The following is a 15,659-nucleotide window of genomic DNA, read 5'->3' on the forward strand; positions in this document are numbered from 1 at the left end:
GCTGTGAGCTGTGGTGTAGGTCACAGACTTGGCTTGGGTCCTGAGTTGCTGTGGCTGTGGCATAGGCCAGCAGCCGTAGCTCCGATTTGAGCCCTAGCCTGGGAACTTCCATATGCTACAGGTGCAGTCCTAAAAAGCAAAAAAAAAAAAAAAAAAAAAGAATTTTTTGGAAGTGATTTCTTGATGTGGTTTCTTATGGGGTAACACTACTTAAAAGAATAGATGTTAGTCCAGAGATTATGTCAAGGGGAAGATGGTGAATGAATCAGAAGGTGAATGAGGAGTTCCTGTCGTGGCTCAGTGGTTAACGAATCCGACTGGAAACCATGGGGTTGTGGGTTCAATCACTGGTCTTGCTCAGTGGGTTAAGGATCCGGCGTTGCCATGAGCTGTGGTGTAGATTGTAGATGAGGCTCAGATCCTGAGTTGCTGTGGCTCTGGCATAGGCCAGTGGCTACTGCTCCGATTCAACCCCTAGCCTGGGAACATCCATATGCCGCAGGAGCGGCCCAAAAAATCACACACACACACACACACACACACAAAGAAGGTGAATGAGTCATAGATGAGTGAGCTAATAGTGTTTCTGGGTATCTGGTTTGGTTCATGATCCTCTTGGCAGCACTGAAACACAACCTCATTTTTTCAGAGCACATATGAATGAAGAATGACCTAGAGGTTATGTAGTATTAGCTAGGCTTGCTTCTCTATGGACTCAGACTCCTGGGAGCCGACCCAGAACTGCATGCCCTTAGGGAATCTGGGGTCACTGATATTTGCGTTGATCCTCATCACTCTGATCTCCTTCATTAGAGACTGTCTGGACTACACAAGAAAATGCTTGGAATAAACTTGAACATTTTCAAGGTTTTGGCATATTAATTTCCTTTTGGTGCTAGGCAAAACAGTAATGGTTTTATAATTAAATTACAAAAGCATTTTCCTGTGATCAGATGTTTTCCATTAAAATAGTATTTGTAAGTAAAAAATCTTTAGAAGAGCAGTAATTTTATGATATTGATTATTAGTCATCATTAATTCATTCTAAAAGAAGGCATTGGCATATCCATATCTGTAGTATCTAAGTACCTGGATATATAAATAAGCCCCCCTGCCCCCCACCCGCAGTGTGCAGTGGCTTGTTATGGGATATTGGTTCCCAGATCAGAGATTGAACCCGAGCTGCCGCAATGAAAGCACTGAGTCCTAACCACTAGACCATCAGGGAACTCCCCTTTTGTGTTCTTTTTGAGTGGGTCTAAAGTCTGTTAATTTCTTTATCCATCACCAGATGATGCATGTACATCATTTATCATGAGTGAAATAGTTTCTGACCTTTAAACGTATCAGAATTAGTTTCTTTCATTGGCTCATCTATTTGTCCAACTGATATTTATTTGCACAGCATTCTAGGTGCCAAGGATGCAGCAATGAACAAAACAGGCAAAATTCTTTGCTCCAGTGGAGTTACCATTCTAGGGGGGGTTGGCAGACGAAAAACAAATAAGTAAAAACCATATAGTATATCATTAAGGGGTAGTAATTGCTACAGAGAAAACTAAAGCAGGAAAAGGAAAAGAAGTACTGTGAGAGATCTAATTTTAGGTAGCATGGTCCAGTAGAGCCTCCCTGAGAAAATGATGTTTGAGACTCAAACAAGGAAGCAAGCCTTGTGGCTCCCTGGGAAGCAGCTTTCCAGGCAAAGAGAGCAGCAAATGCAAAGGCCACATGCAGAGTGTGCCCAGCACGTTAAAGGAACAGTGGGGAGACCAGTGTGGCTGGAGCAGGGGAAGTGGGGGGAAAGATTCTGCTTTTAATTCTGAATGATATGAAATGTTATTGGAGGGCTTGGGGGCAGTGGCTGTGATTTCCCGCTCCATTTGGGTTAGACCCTGGTGTTTGAATTCAAGGTATCTTTCAGGATATTTGGCTTTAGCTTGAGATCATCGTAGCTAAGAGGGTGACTTATTTTCCTTAACTCTGGTGTATTTTTACCCCAGCTCCAGTGGAATTCTGATTTAGTACTATCATAGGTATAAGGCCTTATGATGATGTAATGAAAGTAGTGTTGGCCTGAAGGTTTTAATGCCTATGTTCCTATCATCCTGGCTTAGTTATTAGCTGAGTTAATGGTTATTAAGTTATTTATTATTAAAGTCACTATTAGCTGAGTGACTTAGGTAAGTGACTGGTTTTGTGAATCTTAGTAACCTCACATTTCAATGAAACTGATAGTTGACAGATAATTACGCTATTTTTCAGGTGTAGATTTACATGATTTTAATAGTGATACCAAACTAACCAAAATGAAGGGATAGCCATTTTAACACTGAGTTATCAGTCAGAAAACAAAAATATATTCATTCTACTGGATTGTAAACTCTTTGAAGGCATGAATTATGACTTTATTCATTTTTGTATCCCCTGAAGTGTCTAGAAAGTGCTTTTATTTATTCAACAAATACTTGAATGTTAGTCATTGTGATAAATGCAAAGGATGTAAAGCTTAGCAAGACAGATATAGTTGCTGCCTTTGTGTAACTTTTTTTTTGGCCGCTCCTGCAGCATGTGGAAGTTCCAGAGCCAGGGATCACCTGAGCCACAGCAATGACAATGCCAAATCCTTAACAGTTTGCAGCAGCACTGGATCCTTAACTCACTAAGCAAGGCCAGGGATCAAACCTGCATCCTCACAGACACTGCGTCGGGTTCTTAACCCACTGAGCCACAATGAGAACTCCAGAGTTTCATTCTTTTTAAAGGCCAAATAATATTCCACTGCATATATATGCACCACATTTTATCCATTCCTCTTACTGTTGCTTTTATATGTAGATAACTGTATAGTTTCTCCTTTCAAGTGAGGACTTGAAAAAAAAGTCCTCACTTCTTTTGATGCACTATCTGGAGTTACAGTTTCTAGACTCATCATTCTGGTCATTAAATGTACTCTGTTTGGTTAATGTCTTGCTTAAATTATAGCGCTCAGAATGAAACAGTATTCTGTGGTTAACTATAAGGAACGCAGTGACTCAGTTATTTTCCATAATCTGGATATCACACTTCTGTATAATTATGTATCTTTTAATATTTGTAGAAGGATATTTAAGAAAGAAACACTACCCAGTTTACAAAATAACACGTAAGCAATATAGCTGAGAGTTCCTGTGGTCCTTCTCTCCAATCTCATTACCATCCCTGTCTCTGGAGGTAACCAGTATTCTACATTTTGTGATTATGTCTTTCTTTTTTCTTTTCTTTTCTTTCTTTCTTTTTTTTTTTTTTTTTTTTTTGTCTTTTGTCTTTTTAGGGCCGCACCCACGACATATAGAGGTTCCCAGGCTAGGGGTCCAATAGGCCTACACCAGAGCCACAGCATTGCCAGATCCGAGCTGCATCTGCAACCTACACCACAGCTCATGGCAACGCCGGACCCTTAACCCACTGAGCAAGGCCAGGGATCGAACCCGAAACCTCATGGTTCCTAGTTGGGTTCGTTTCCACTTTGCCTCAGGAACTCCTGATTATGTATTTCTTTATACTGTTATTAACTAAGCAGTTGTTTCTAAGTGTTATTTAAGTTTCTAGTTGTTACACAATAATAATACACAATAATAGGACCCTTCCTTTTTGAGAGAGAAAAATGTCATCAGGCTTAGTCAATACTTTCATTGAATGCTTTTAGCAAATAGTGGGTTATTTGAATTACTCCATCGTTACTGAATCTTGTTTCTGTTGCCAGTGTTAAAGCTGTGTGAGAAGGCATTATCTGGTAGACTGTAATATATTTTTCACTTTTAATAATGCTGGGAGAAAACTATAGCATATTTTCTAGTCTTCGGAATATCTACTAAAACAACCCATGATCCAATGCTTATTTCTATTCATACTTCTCTAATCAGATGACATTGATATTCAATTATTTTACTGTAGTTTTCCAGTTAAAGTGAAATTTACCAATATAATAAATCTTACGTAATTTCTTGAGTTTAAAATTAGTAAGTATTGTTAGACTGAGTTGGCACTAAGATAATAAAATAAAAACAAAAGTGTAAGAAAAATTCCATAGTCTTAGTTAAACCCCCCTGTGTAGCTAGAAATTTTCAGGTTTTGTTTGTATTTACCTTGAGTTTTTTTGTTTTGTTTTTTGTCTTTTTGCTATTTCTTTGGGCTGCTCCTGCGGCATATGGAAGTTCCCAGGCTAGGGGTTGAATCGGAGCTGTAGCCACTGGCCTACGCCAGAGCCACAGCAACGCGGGATCCGAGCCACGTCTGCAACCTACACCACAGCTCACGGCAACGCTGGATCCTTAACCCACTAAGCAGGGGCAGGGACCGAACCCACAACCTCATGGTTCCTAGTCGGATTCGTTAACCACTGCGCCACAACGGGAACTCCTTTACCTTGAGATTTTTGATGCTATTAAGTAGTCCTCCTTTTCTGTTATATTTTCAAACTAAACTGTTACTTTGGTTTTGGTTTTCCAAAAGAGTTTATATATAACACAGCACTTTACATAAATAACTGTATTAAACACTATTGATCTCTACTTGGAAAGAAAGCGAATGGTCATTATGTTGGCTTACCTAACAGCCTCAACTTGTCACAATATAATGGGAACCTCAAAGTAGGCTTATGATTTGAAGGGCTAAAATAGATTTCACGAAATCAAGGTGTTTAAGTTATTCCATCGAATAATGTGAAGCATTAGTCTTACTCTTCCTTAGCACTTTTTTTAGGCACTTTCTTTTTTTTTTTTCTTTTTCTTTTTAGGGCCACAGTTAAGCACAGTTTTTAACACAATTGGCTATTTGGCTTTCTAGTCAATGGTAGGTTAGCAAATAGATTGGAAAAGGGGATGTTGGAAGCCACTTGTTGGCAGGCCATCTTGACATCAGCAAGAAATGTGAGTTCATTCTGTAAATGAAAGACACACACACACAGTACTCAAATCCCTACAGACTTTAGTAGCCCTTGAGGACATTAGCATCGCCTAGTAATTGAGGTCCATAATGATGACTAAATCAATAAAGGTTTAATTATGTTCTATAGATTTTTAAAATGAAACAAGGAAGCATATAATCCATTTAATAAAGATTTTCGTTCAGAATGGCTCATCTAACACATTTTGACAATTAAAGGGAGTAAAACTCAGTTCTGTGGAAAATGAATGTTTTGATCTCCCATCTTTGTCAGTGACACCTGGTAATCACAAGAGTAGTGTATTCTTCTGGGAGGGCCCAGGTGGTATACTTTTAGAATATGTCTAGACATCATCTAAGTACAAGCTTGAATTCTATAGAGAAGTAAAGAGCATATTTTAGTCTTCTTAGAAGGAGATGAGTAAGAGTTTGTTTATTTAAAAATATCTTTGAATGAGTTGATTCAGTGGTGTTAGTCTCCATGGAAATGACTTAAATTAAAAACCAAATTGTTGAAAACAGCATGTTCCTGCTCAGTGACATTCCTGATTCACTTATTATGACAAGTATTCTTTAAAAGCCCACATAAGGAGTAGTTTAAAGTCCAAATAATTTTGGGAGGGTGAAGGGAGACTCACAAAGAAGCTCTTTTGTATATTTTAAAGTACCATTTTTATTTTTCATTTAGATGTTATCCTGTTTTCTAGACATGCCCATTAGCATACCTGAATTCAGTTACAAAGAAAAGATACTTTCCTGCAGTTTTGAGGAGATTGATGTTATTTGGAAGCAAACTATTTTCTAGCAGATGTTTCAAGACTTCCATACTTGAACATTTTTTTCTATCTGAAGGAATGTAGCTGGATTCTGTCATCTGATTAAAGAAGCAAAATGGCCTTTTATCTTTTTTTTTTCTTTTGTTTTTTCACCCTTACTCTTCTAACTCAAATGGTAACTCTGACTTTATAATATAGCCTTTAATATATAACACAATCTTATCACTATTCTAATGTCCCTTTGCTTTCTTTCTTACTTCCCTTCTTATCTGTAAAATCTTAGCATTGGATGGAAACTTAGAGGTCATTTAATGCAAGGACTCACTTAATGGAAGAACCTTTTCTCTGACATCCATGACAGATGCTCTTTCAGCTTCTGAGTGAATATTTACGGTGATTGTAAGCTCACTATTCCTAAACAGAGCTTTAATTGTTAGATGTTTCTAATTATTAGGAACGTCTTTCTTTTAAGATGAAAACTATGTCATTGTGGGAGTTCCCGTCGTGGCGCAGTGGTTGACAAATCCGACTAGGAACCATGAGGTTGCGGGTTCCATCCCTGGCCTTGCTCAGTGGGTTAAGGATCCGGCGTTGCCGTGAGCTGTGGTGTAGGTTGCAGATGCGGCTCAGATCCTGCGTTGCTGTGGCTCTGGTGAAGGCTGGTGGCTACAGCTCCAATTAGATCCCTAGCCTGGGAACCTCCATATGCCGAGGGAGTGGCTCAAGGAAAGGCAAAAAGACAAAAAAACAAAAAAAGCCAAAACTATGTCATTGTAATTTCCACAGACTAATCTGAGTTTTTCTCTTGGGAATCATATAGAATTTAGCAGCTCTTGAAATTTGTGAGGGCAGCAATCACTTCCGCTGTTCTCTATTCTCTTTTTTTCTAGGCTAAGAATCCCAGTATCTTTCAATTATTTACCTTATGACCTGGTTTCAAATTCCATCATTATCTTCTATCTTTTCTTTGAACAGACTCTTCAAAATAAACTGCCCAGAACTGGATGCAAGCTTTAAGATGTATATAATGAGAACCAAGGGATTATTACTTTCCATGACCTTCTGGATGGACAGTGTAGCCCAGGAGCTCAGGGACTGTGGTTATCTTTCTCACTGTGGTAGCACCATTACTTACCATATTGCCTAGAACATTCTCAGAATATATATGTGTGTGTGTGTGTGTGTGTGTGTGCGTATGTTGAAGAGTTAAATGAGTGCTTTGGTCACTGTAAATGTAGAAATGCAGCTAAAAATTGTTACCTATTTTAGAATTTTACCTCTGTTGGAGTGTGTTCAGTCAAGACCTTAACATTCTCTTATGAACTATTGTCCAATTTAATAATCTGCATCCTGTATATGTATAATTGATACGGTTAAACCTACGTTATTCTTTTTCCTTATATTTATTCATTTACTGAACAAATATTTGTTGAATACCTAGAGTGTTCTGTGCTAAGTACTAGGTTGTGTGGTAGGTAGCAGCACACATTTCTGTTCTAGGTACTAGGTACCCAGTGGAAGGGAAAACAGCCCTTCTGTCATGGATATTACAGTGTGGTTGGAGGTGGTGGGGTGGGGAACAGACATTAAACAGATAAACAACAAGTATGTCTGTACACATTGTGAGGCATACTGTGAAGGAAATAAATAGGTACCAGGACAGAGAACTGGGGAAGAGACTTATGGGGAGACTTCTGTAGATATTAGGGCAGTCAAGGAACGTTGTTTTGAGGAGGAATCATTCAAGCTGATTCTTGAAATGTAAGAAGAAACTAGACTTATTGCAAGGGATGGGGTGTATTCCAGTTCAAGGAAATGGCATGCATTTAAGCTGGGAAAGCACTTGGCTAGTGTGACTATAGAATAGAGGCTGGGAGGAAAGTGGGACAAAGTGAGGCTGCTGAGATCATACAAGGACCTGTAGTTCAGGTGAGAAGTGAAAGAGGCTTGCACAAACGCGGTAGCAGTCAGGAAGGTGAAAAAGTGGACTGATTGGAGGTAGACTCTGCAGAAGTAATAGATGGATTTGATTGGAAAGGGAAATGGAGAAGGCTGAGCCAGGGATGATGCTTAGGTTTCTAGATTAGAGCTATTGGATGGTAGGATCGAGCTAGTTACTGGAATAGGAAAAAGAATCAAGAGTTTAATTTTGGGAGTTCCCATCGTGGCTCAGGGGTTAATGAACCGAACTAATATCCATGAGGATGTGTGTTTGATCCCTGGCCTTGCTCAGTGGGTTAAGGGTCCGGCGTTGCTGTGGCTGTGGTCTAACTGGACCCCTAGCCTGGGAACCTCCGTATGCTGGGGTGCAGCCCTAAAAAGACAAAAGACAAAGAAAGAAAGAAAGAGGTTAATTTGGGACATGTATTGAGATAACTGGAGATATCCATCTTCCCTTCTCTTTTCTATTTTGGTTCTATTGCTGTACCTCTTTCATTAAGCCATTTATTGAAGTGGTTCAAGGAAGTGTGTTATAAAAATGCCTTCAGGCTCAGACATGAAGTTGTCTGGGTTAACAAGAAACATGCTAATGAGGATAAGCTAGAGAAACTAAGGGCAGTTCTGAAGCCTTGGTTGCAAGGCTTTTCAAGTTTCTCTGCCCAGTATTGGTTTCAGCTTCCCTAGAGATCCCCATTGTGAATTTATTCACTGATAACCTGAATTTACCCAGTCATTTGTTGAGTTTCTCTTCTAGTCTGTCTTGCTTCTACTTTGTTTACCCAGTTCCCTGTTTAAAAACCTTCAATGATTCTCTACTGACTTCAGGATAAAGTTTGAACTCTTTAGCATATTTCCAGTCCTTTCATAATCTGTTTTCTTTGCCTGTCTTTCCCTGTCTCTTTCTTCCATCTTCACATACACTCCATGCAAAGAGCTTAATTCTATGATCTGAGGCAAAATTTTTAACCTCCCAGAACCTATTGATATTTAGGTGGGAAATGAAAACACCTATATTATAGAATGAATCTAAGATAACATGGTAAATTATGTAGAATAATGTATGGTATTTAATAAGTACTCAATAAATGGTAGATACCTATTATTATTATTTCAGTTAGATTTAATTTTAAATGGTAACTCTGTTCTAACCTTATCTCCTCCTACTTCTCTTTTGTAGCCCTATTTCAACCAGTCTGGACTACTTACTAGTAGTCCAGTATAGTTCCTTGACTATTCCAGAACCCATTATTAGTTCCTGAATAGTTATAATATTCTTAGTAATGCCAATTCCCTTGTCTGGAATTTCATTTGCTCTTTGCACCTTCAGGTTGCTTTCTATTGACATTTTATACTCCTGACATGCCCTTTTGTAATCTCTCTGGTTAGAAGTACTTACTTTATATTTCTCGAATGCTCAATTGGTTCTATTCATGAGGCCTTTTCTGATTAAGCACCAGGGCCTGTCTTGTATTTTAGTCATTTGTATAAATGTCTTATCTCCTTAAGGATTGTATATTATTCTTTGGGGTCCCTCTCAAAGAGCTGAGCCAAAACTTTATACACAACTAGTGCCCAGTAAACATTGATTTATGTTCAGTGAGCTACTTTGAGAAGTATTACCAAGAATTAGGTTATTAAACTTCATCCCTAAATGGTGATTGCAAGGGAAATTTTCCTAGTAGTGCCAGACTGTAGTGTTTTTGCCAAGTTTTCCACCTATGAAACATTAGTGGAGCGTTGACTATACTAATGTTAGAAAGAGATAATAGAAAGGGTGAAAGATATTGTCTGGTCCTTGCAATCTGCTTAGTGTCAGATTTTTAAAGATCTGATTTGCCTAAAGTCAACACATGTATACTGTTAAAACAAGTGTATCTTTGATACCAGATGGGGTATAATTCCTAAAGTTTGGAGGATTAGGATTGAGATGGAATGTGAACTTGTCACTTTGACTTAAGGGCTATGCTGACTTTTTTTGTTTTTTTTTTTTTTAATCAAAAGACCTCTTTCTGACATTAAGTAAATAGATACCTCCTTTTGAATTTCTTTTTCCAGGATGAAAAATAGTGTCATTTACACAGGAAGGGCCTGTTTGTAGAGCATTTATTCTGTCTTTGCTTCTTGACTTTTTTGTATCTTTTCTTCTGATTACCCATCCTATCGTTTGTAATGTGAGAACTTGGCTGCATGTGTTAACAGATTTCTCAGGATGAGTTTATTTGAGCTTTTAGTAAATGGCCCATAGGATTGTTTCTTTTTGCTGTTTATTTTTTGTTTAATTCTGATCACAGTTAACTGGAGATACTTGCCTGGTTTGTCAGTTTCATTTTTTTTTTATATCCCCTGCCTCCCCGGACCCCACTATCTTTGGCTCTTGTGACTCTTACTAAATGCATTGATTGCTACCCGTATGTGCATGGATGGAAAGAACATACATGAAAACCGTCCTTAATAATTCATTTTTATCTATTTTTCATTGCATAGATGGAATTGTAGCATCTCTGCTGAATCTGCATTATTTGATTTTCTGGTTGTTGGATTCCCCCCCCCAAAAAAGTTCCCATTGTGGCTCACTGGAAATGAATCTGCTAGTATCCATGAGGACACAGTTTCAATCCCTGGACTTGTTCAGTGAGTTAAGGATCCGGCGTTGCCCTGAGCTGTGGTGTAGGTCACAGATGCAGCTCAGATCTCAAGTTGCTGTGGCTGTGGTGTAGGCAGGGTTCCTAGTCGGATTCGTTCACCACTGAGCCACGACGGGAACTCCAATTTTTAGTAGATCTTTTATGAGAGATCTTGTTGTAAAGTCTGTTGTATAGGAAAATTTTAATATAGAAATGGTTTCTGTATCCTTCAGTAAGGTGAATGATAAAGTTACACCTGAAATCCATGGAAAATAGTGCTAAATCCTCAGCCTGTCCTCAGTTTATTTTTGCAAAGGAAGTGTGAAGTAAATTGGTGCTCTCAAATCATTACTCTTTTAGAATAACTGGTGGTTTGACATCCAAATGTTCTTTCTGGGTCAAGTTTGATTACTTAGAGATTAAAGAAAAAGAATTTTGGAAAAATCAATTGCCTACTCCTATATAAGGAAGAATGGAAGACAATTTTATTTCTTTTAAATACAGGTATACCTCTATCAAGGGTAACAAATTCAGAATGTATATTAGTTGGTAAATGTTTAAGTAGTATTTATAAAGACCAAATTGTGTATTTTATTAGTGCAAAGTAATTTTGATGACTTAATGGATGAGGCTAGAAAATTGCTTCTGTAAATATTCTTATTGCCCCCCAAAATTTTGAGTAGATGAGCAGTAAGAGCTCACATAAAGGCTTTTCCTTTTATGAATATACCTTTATTTCACTACCACTTATAGTGTTTTGTCATCTACTAGCAGCATGACCTCAGGCCAGTTACTTTCTGAATTTCAGTTTCCTCTTAAGTGATTCCTCTTTGCCTTGCAGGGTTACAGAAAGGCTTGATTTAAATAATGTAGATAATGTCTCTGACACAAGGCCTGACATGAAATAGTGCTCAATACCATTAGCTTCCTTCCCTTTTAACTGCTCTGTTTCATATATATACAATTATTTAGATTTCACTCATATTGTAAATAAGAATTCTCTTAAATTTTCTTTCATTATACTGGCTAAAATTGAATGAAGAATATAAACGCCATGATGATATAGACCTTATTTGTTTGTTTATTTATTATTGCATCTCTAGCACCTAGCATAGGACCTGTGCATTTGAAGTAAATTTACCTGACTAGTTTAGGGAACACTTTTTTTCAGGTATATTCAGTTGAAATTAGTTTATTCAACAGACTTTTATAGTACCTATAATGTGCCAGGTACTATTCTGTCCTCATGGAACTTACACTTTAGTGGAGGGGGGACAATAAACCAGTAAACAAATAAGTTAACAAGATAATTGTAAGTAATAATAAGTGCAGTAGTACTGTGAGGCCATCTGGAGGAATAAGGACCATTATTTTAGGTAGGGTTGTATGAGAGGCCTTTCTGATGAGGTGGCATCTAAGCAGAGGCAGACCAGCTTTCAAATATCCAGAAGAAGAATATCATGGGCAGAGAGAACAGCAAATGTAAAGGGCCTGAAGACAGAATGAGCTAAATATGGTTCAGTAATTTGGATTGTTAACCTCCAAGTGAAATTACTTCATCTAAAGAGTATGGAACAGAAGCAAAGACAGTGTAAATGCTGCTTTTTGAGTGGACTACTTTTAGGCATAGCAGTGACTCAGCTATCATCAGTAGTCAATTTCATTGCTTACAAGTTCCATTGCATGTTGGATATCCTTTAAGGAACTAGGTGTGACATTGCTTTTTGGCATTTTTATGTGGCTTAACTAATAGTACTGGGATTTTTATTTTTATTTTTATTTTTTTTTTGTCTTTTTGCCATTTTCTTGGGCTACTCCCACGGCATATGGAGGTTCCCAGGCTAGGGGTCGAATCGGAGCTGTAGCCACCAGCCTACGACAGAGCCACAGCAGCGCAGGATCTGAGCTGTGTCTGCAGCCTGCAACCACAGCTCAGGGCAACACTGGATCGTTAATCCACTGAGCAAGGCCAGGGATCGAACCTGCAACCTCATGGTTCCTAGTCGGATTCGTTAACCACTGAGCCATGACGGGAACTCCAGTACTGGGATTTTTGAGATCAAGAGTCTAGAAACCAAAAAGTTTGAAATATGTGAGGTCTGCAGCCTGCCTTCTCTTCTCTTACAGTCGAATCAACATTTGCTTTCTAAATTTTTCTTCGCTATTTCATCACTGCTACTATTAAAAATGCTGAGCATCCTGGGAGTTCCCATCATGGCTCAGTGGAAACGAATCTGACTAGTATCCATGGGGATGCAGGTCCAATCCCTGGCCTCACTCAGTAGGTTAAGGATCCAGCATTGCCATGAGCTGTGGCATAGGTCCCAGACGTGGCTCCGATTCGACCCCTAGCCTGGGAACCTCCATATGCTGCGGTGTGTCCCTAAAAAAAAGAAAAGAAAAGAAAAAGGACGAAAATGCTGAGCATTCTAAATCATATTTGTCAGAAGGAAAAAAGGTCTTAAAGAACTTAAAGTTGGATGCTTCTGCAAGGGGCTATAATTTAGTGTGGTAACATGAAAACCTAAAGATTTTTTTTTGTGATTATTTGAACTGTATACTTGTTATTGCTGTTGTCAAGTCTGATAACAAATGATCAAAATTCTACATTTCTATTAATATAGAAAAGTCTATGTGTTCTGAGAAACATACAAGAACAATAAAGAGTTGGGAGCCTTTTAATCCCATCATTTCTTGGGGTATAGAGAATTTTGCAGATAATTCCTTGCAAACCTTGCACCTGCAGATCTTACCCTCAAAGGACAATATATAAATAAGATGTTTTTTTAGGAAGGGTAAAACTGTATTTGCTGTATACAGTTCTGAGCATTGAATTTAAAATATGATTCATTTCATAAGGTGGCTTCAGGGGGTACTATTTTAGGCTAATTTCTCTATGTCATAACCTTAGCAAGTCAAGGCATGCATAATTTATCCAGGATGTATAGGTAAGATATTTTTGTGCTTTAATGGAAAATCCTATGTTTAATGGACTGGAGCACTGTCTGTTGGTGATTAAATACCTAAAAATATTAATTCTGGCACACTTGACCTGATTGTGGGTTTTGTCTTCAATAATGTGTCCTGCTTCTAAGAGCCCCCTTTTCCATCTTCTTTTTAATAGCAACATCATGACAACAGAGAAGAGTTTAGTGGCTGAGGCTGAAAATCCACAGCACCAACAACAGAAGGAAGAGGGTGAGGGAGTTACAAACTCGGGTCAACAGGAAACTCAGCTGGAAGAGGCTTCTCAAGCAGCAGCCGAGGGAGATAATCAGTGTGAGCAGAAGCTGAAAACGTCTAATGGCGACACTCCAACACACGAAGACTTAACCAAGAACAGGGAGCGGACATCAGAAAACAGGGGCTTGTCACGGCTGTTCTCCTCATTTCTCAAAAGACCTAAATCTCAGGTCTCTGAGGAAGAAGGCAAAGAAGTAGAGTCAGCTAAAGAGAAAGGTGAAGGAGGTCAGAAAGAGATAGAATTTGGCGCCAGTCTTGACGAAGAGATCATTTTGAAGGCCCCGATTGCAGCTCCTGAACCTGAGCTCAAAACAGACCCATCCCTTGATCTTCATTCTTTAAGCAGTGCAGAAACACAGGTAAGGGTGTGGGAATGTGGGGGAGGAGGGAATGGTGAGGGTAGGTTATATATACACTCTACTTTTCATGTAAGAACATTTGGTTTTATTTCTTACAGCCTGTTGATTTAGGCATTACTTGTAAAAAGTAATAGGATGCTTTGGAGATTCTGCTCTAAAGAAATTCATGCAGTCAATGGAAACTTGATTTTATTTATTTATTTATTTATCTTTTTAGGGCCGCACCCATGGCATATGGAGGTTCCCGGGCTAGGGGTCAAATCAGAGCGGTAGCCACTGGCCTACACCACAGCCACAGCTACGCCAGATCTGAGCTGTGTCTGCGACCCACACTGCAGCTCACGGCAACACCAGATCCTTAACCTGCTGAGCGAGGCTAGGGATCAAACCCTAGGGATCAAACCCGAAACCTCATGGTTCCTAGTTGGATTCATTTCTGCTGTGCCACAACAGGAACTCCCCTGTACAGGGTTTTTTAAAAGTCAGTTTGCATTATAGGACTGCACCAGCCTTCATCTAGGGTATCTTGGATTTTTTTAGAAGCCATATGTCATTTTAAAATATTTACTTATTCACTCAACAAATATTTATTGAAAACCTACTGTGTGTGCCAGGCTGGACATACACTAGTAGATAAAAACTACAATGTGACAAAGAGGTTTTAAGATCATGAATTCTGAAGTTCCCTTTGTGGTTCAGTGGGGTTAAGAACCCAACTAGTATCTGAGGATGTAGGTCATCCCTGGCTTCGCTCACTGGGTTAAGGATCTGGCGTTGTGGTGAGCTGCATTGTAGGTTGCAGATGAGGCTTGGATCCTGTGTTGCTGTGGCTGTGGTGTAGGTCAGCAGCTGCATCTCCAATTCAGCCCCTAGCCTTGGAACCTCCATATGCCACAGGTGTGGCCCTAAAAAGACAAAAAAAAAGGGGGGGGGATAATGAATTCTGGAGTCAAACTGGTGTGTGACTTATTGACTGTATGATCCTAGACAAATTAACTTCTCTGGCCTCAGTTTCTTATTTGTTAAAGGGGGATAATAATTGTTCCCTTCCCATAGGGTTAAATGAATTCATATAAGTAATGCTTTTTAGAACAGCAGATGACCCACTGTAATTGCTGTAGAAATGTTGGTGGTTTTTATTGTCATCATTCTTATTATAAAACAAACCTGATCCCTACTCTTATAACTTTATAGTCTAATGGAAAAGACAAAAAAGTAGTAAATACAAAATATTTACTGTAATAAATGTTGTGAAGACAGCAGAGTACTGGCATGAAGAATACTAGTGGAGTGGAGATAGGCTGGATAGGATATAACTAAAGAAGGCCTCTCTGAAAGAGGTCACATTTAAGAGGGTCATGAAGGAAGGAGCCTTTCAGACCACCTCCAATATCTAATGCAGGAGGAGCAGAAGCCAAATAGTTAAATCCTTTTTCCTAAATGTCAGCTATGTATTCTTTTGAAAGAAAATAACTAGTGAGGTTTAGTCAAGAATCTTTCAGCAATCTGATTGTGTTGAAAGTAAGTACATACCAAAATTTCCCACTTACCTGTATGACTTTGGGGTCAACTTAATGATTGCCCAAGGAGAACCAGACTTCAATCTATCTCTTGCTTCTTTGAATTTTCTTTGCATTTATCATGATTGATACATGGTAAAAATGAGTTAATTGGTATTTACAGTTGTTAGCCTACTGCATATGTTACCTTAAGCTCTAAAATGGTTCCAAGAACCCCTCTTAGCCAGTCATAAAAATTTAGACTACATGACAAATCTCATCTACACCTCATTT

General features: G+C 38.7%; 1 protein-coding gene across 48 annotated transcripts in view; it reads left to right on the forward strand.

The window, feature by feature from the left end:
- EPB41 (erythrocyte membrane protein band 4.1) overlaps positions 1–15,659 on the forward strand; it is a 186,985-nt gene that overhangs the window by 66,293 nt on the left and 105,033 nt on the right. For 29 of the 48 annotated variants that reach the window (XM_013995881.2, XM_013995887.2, XM_021095688.1 and 26 more), the window contains exon 2: positions 13,389–13,866. In XM_013995881.2, the coding sequence (XP_013851335.2) occupies positions 13,389–13,866 (478 nt within the window). The remainder of the gene's footprint in view (positions 1–13,388; positions 13,867–15,659) is intronic. The other 19 variants (XM_021095691.1, XM_021095693.1, XM_021095713.1 and 16 more) reach the window with 1 other exon arrangement.

The sequence above is a fragment of the Sus scrofa genome, chromosome 6 (genome assembly GCF_000003025.6).
Source record: "Sus scrofa isolate TJ Tabasco breed Duroc chromosome 6, Sscrofa11.1, whole genome shotgun sequence".
Classification (NCBI taxonomy): Eukaryota; Metazoa; Chordata; class Mammalia; order Artiodactyla; family Suidae; genus Sus; species Sus scrofa.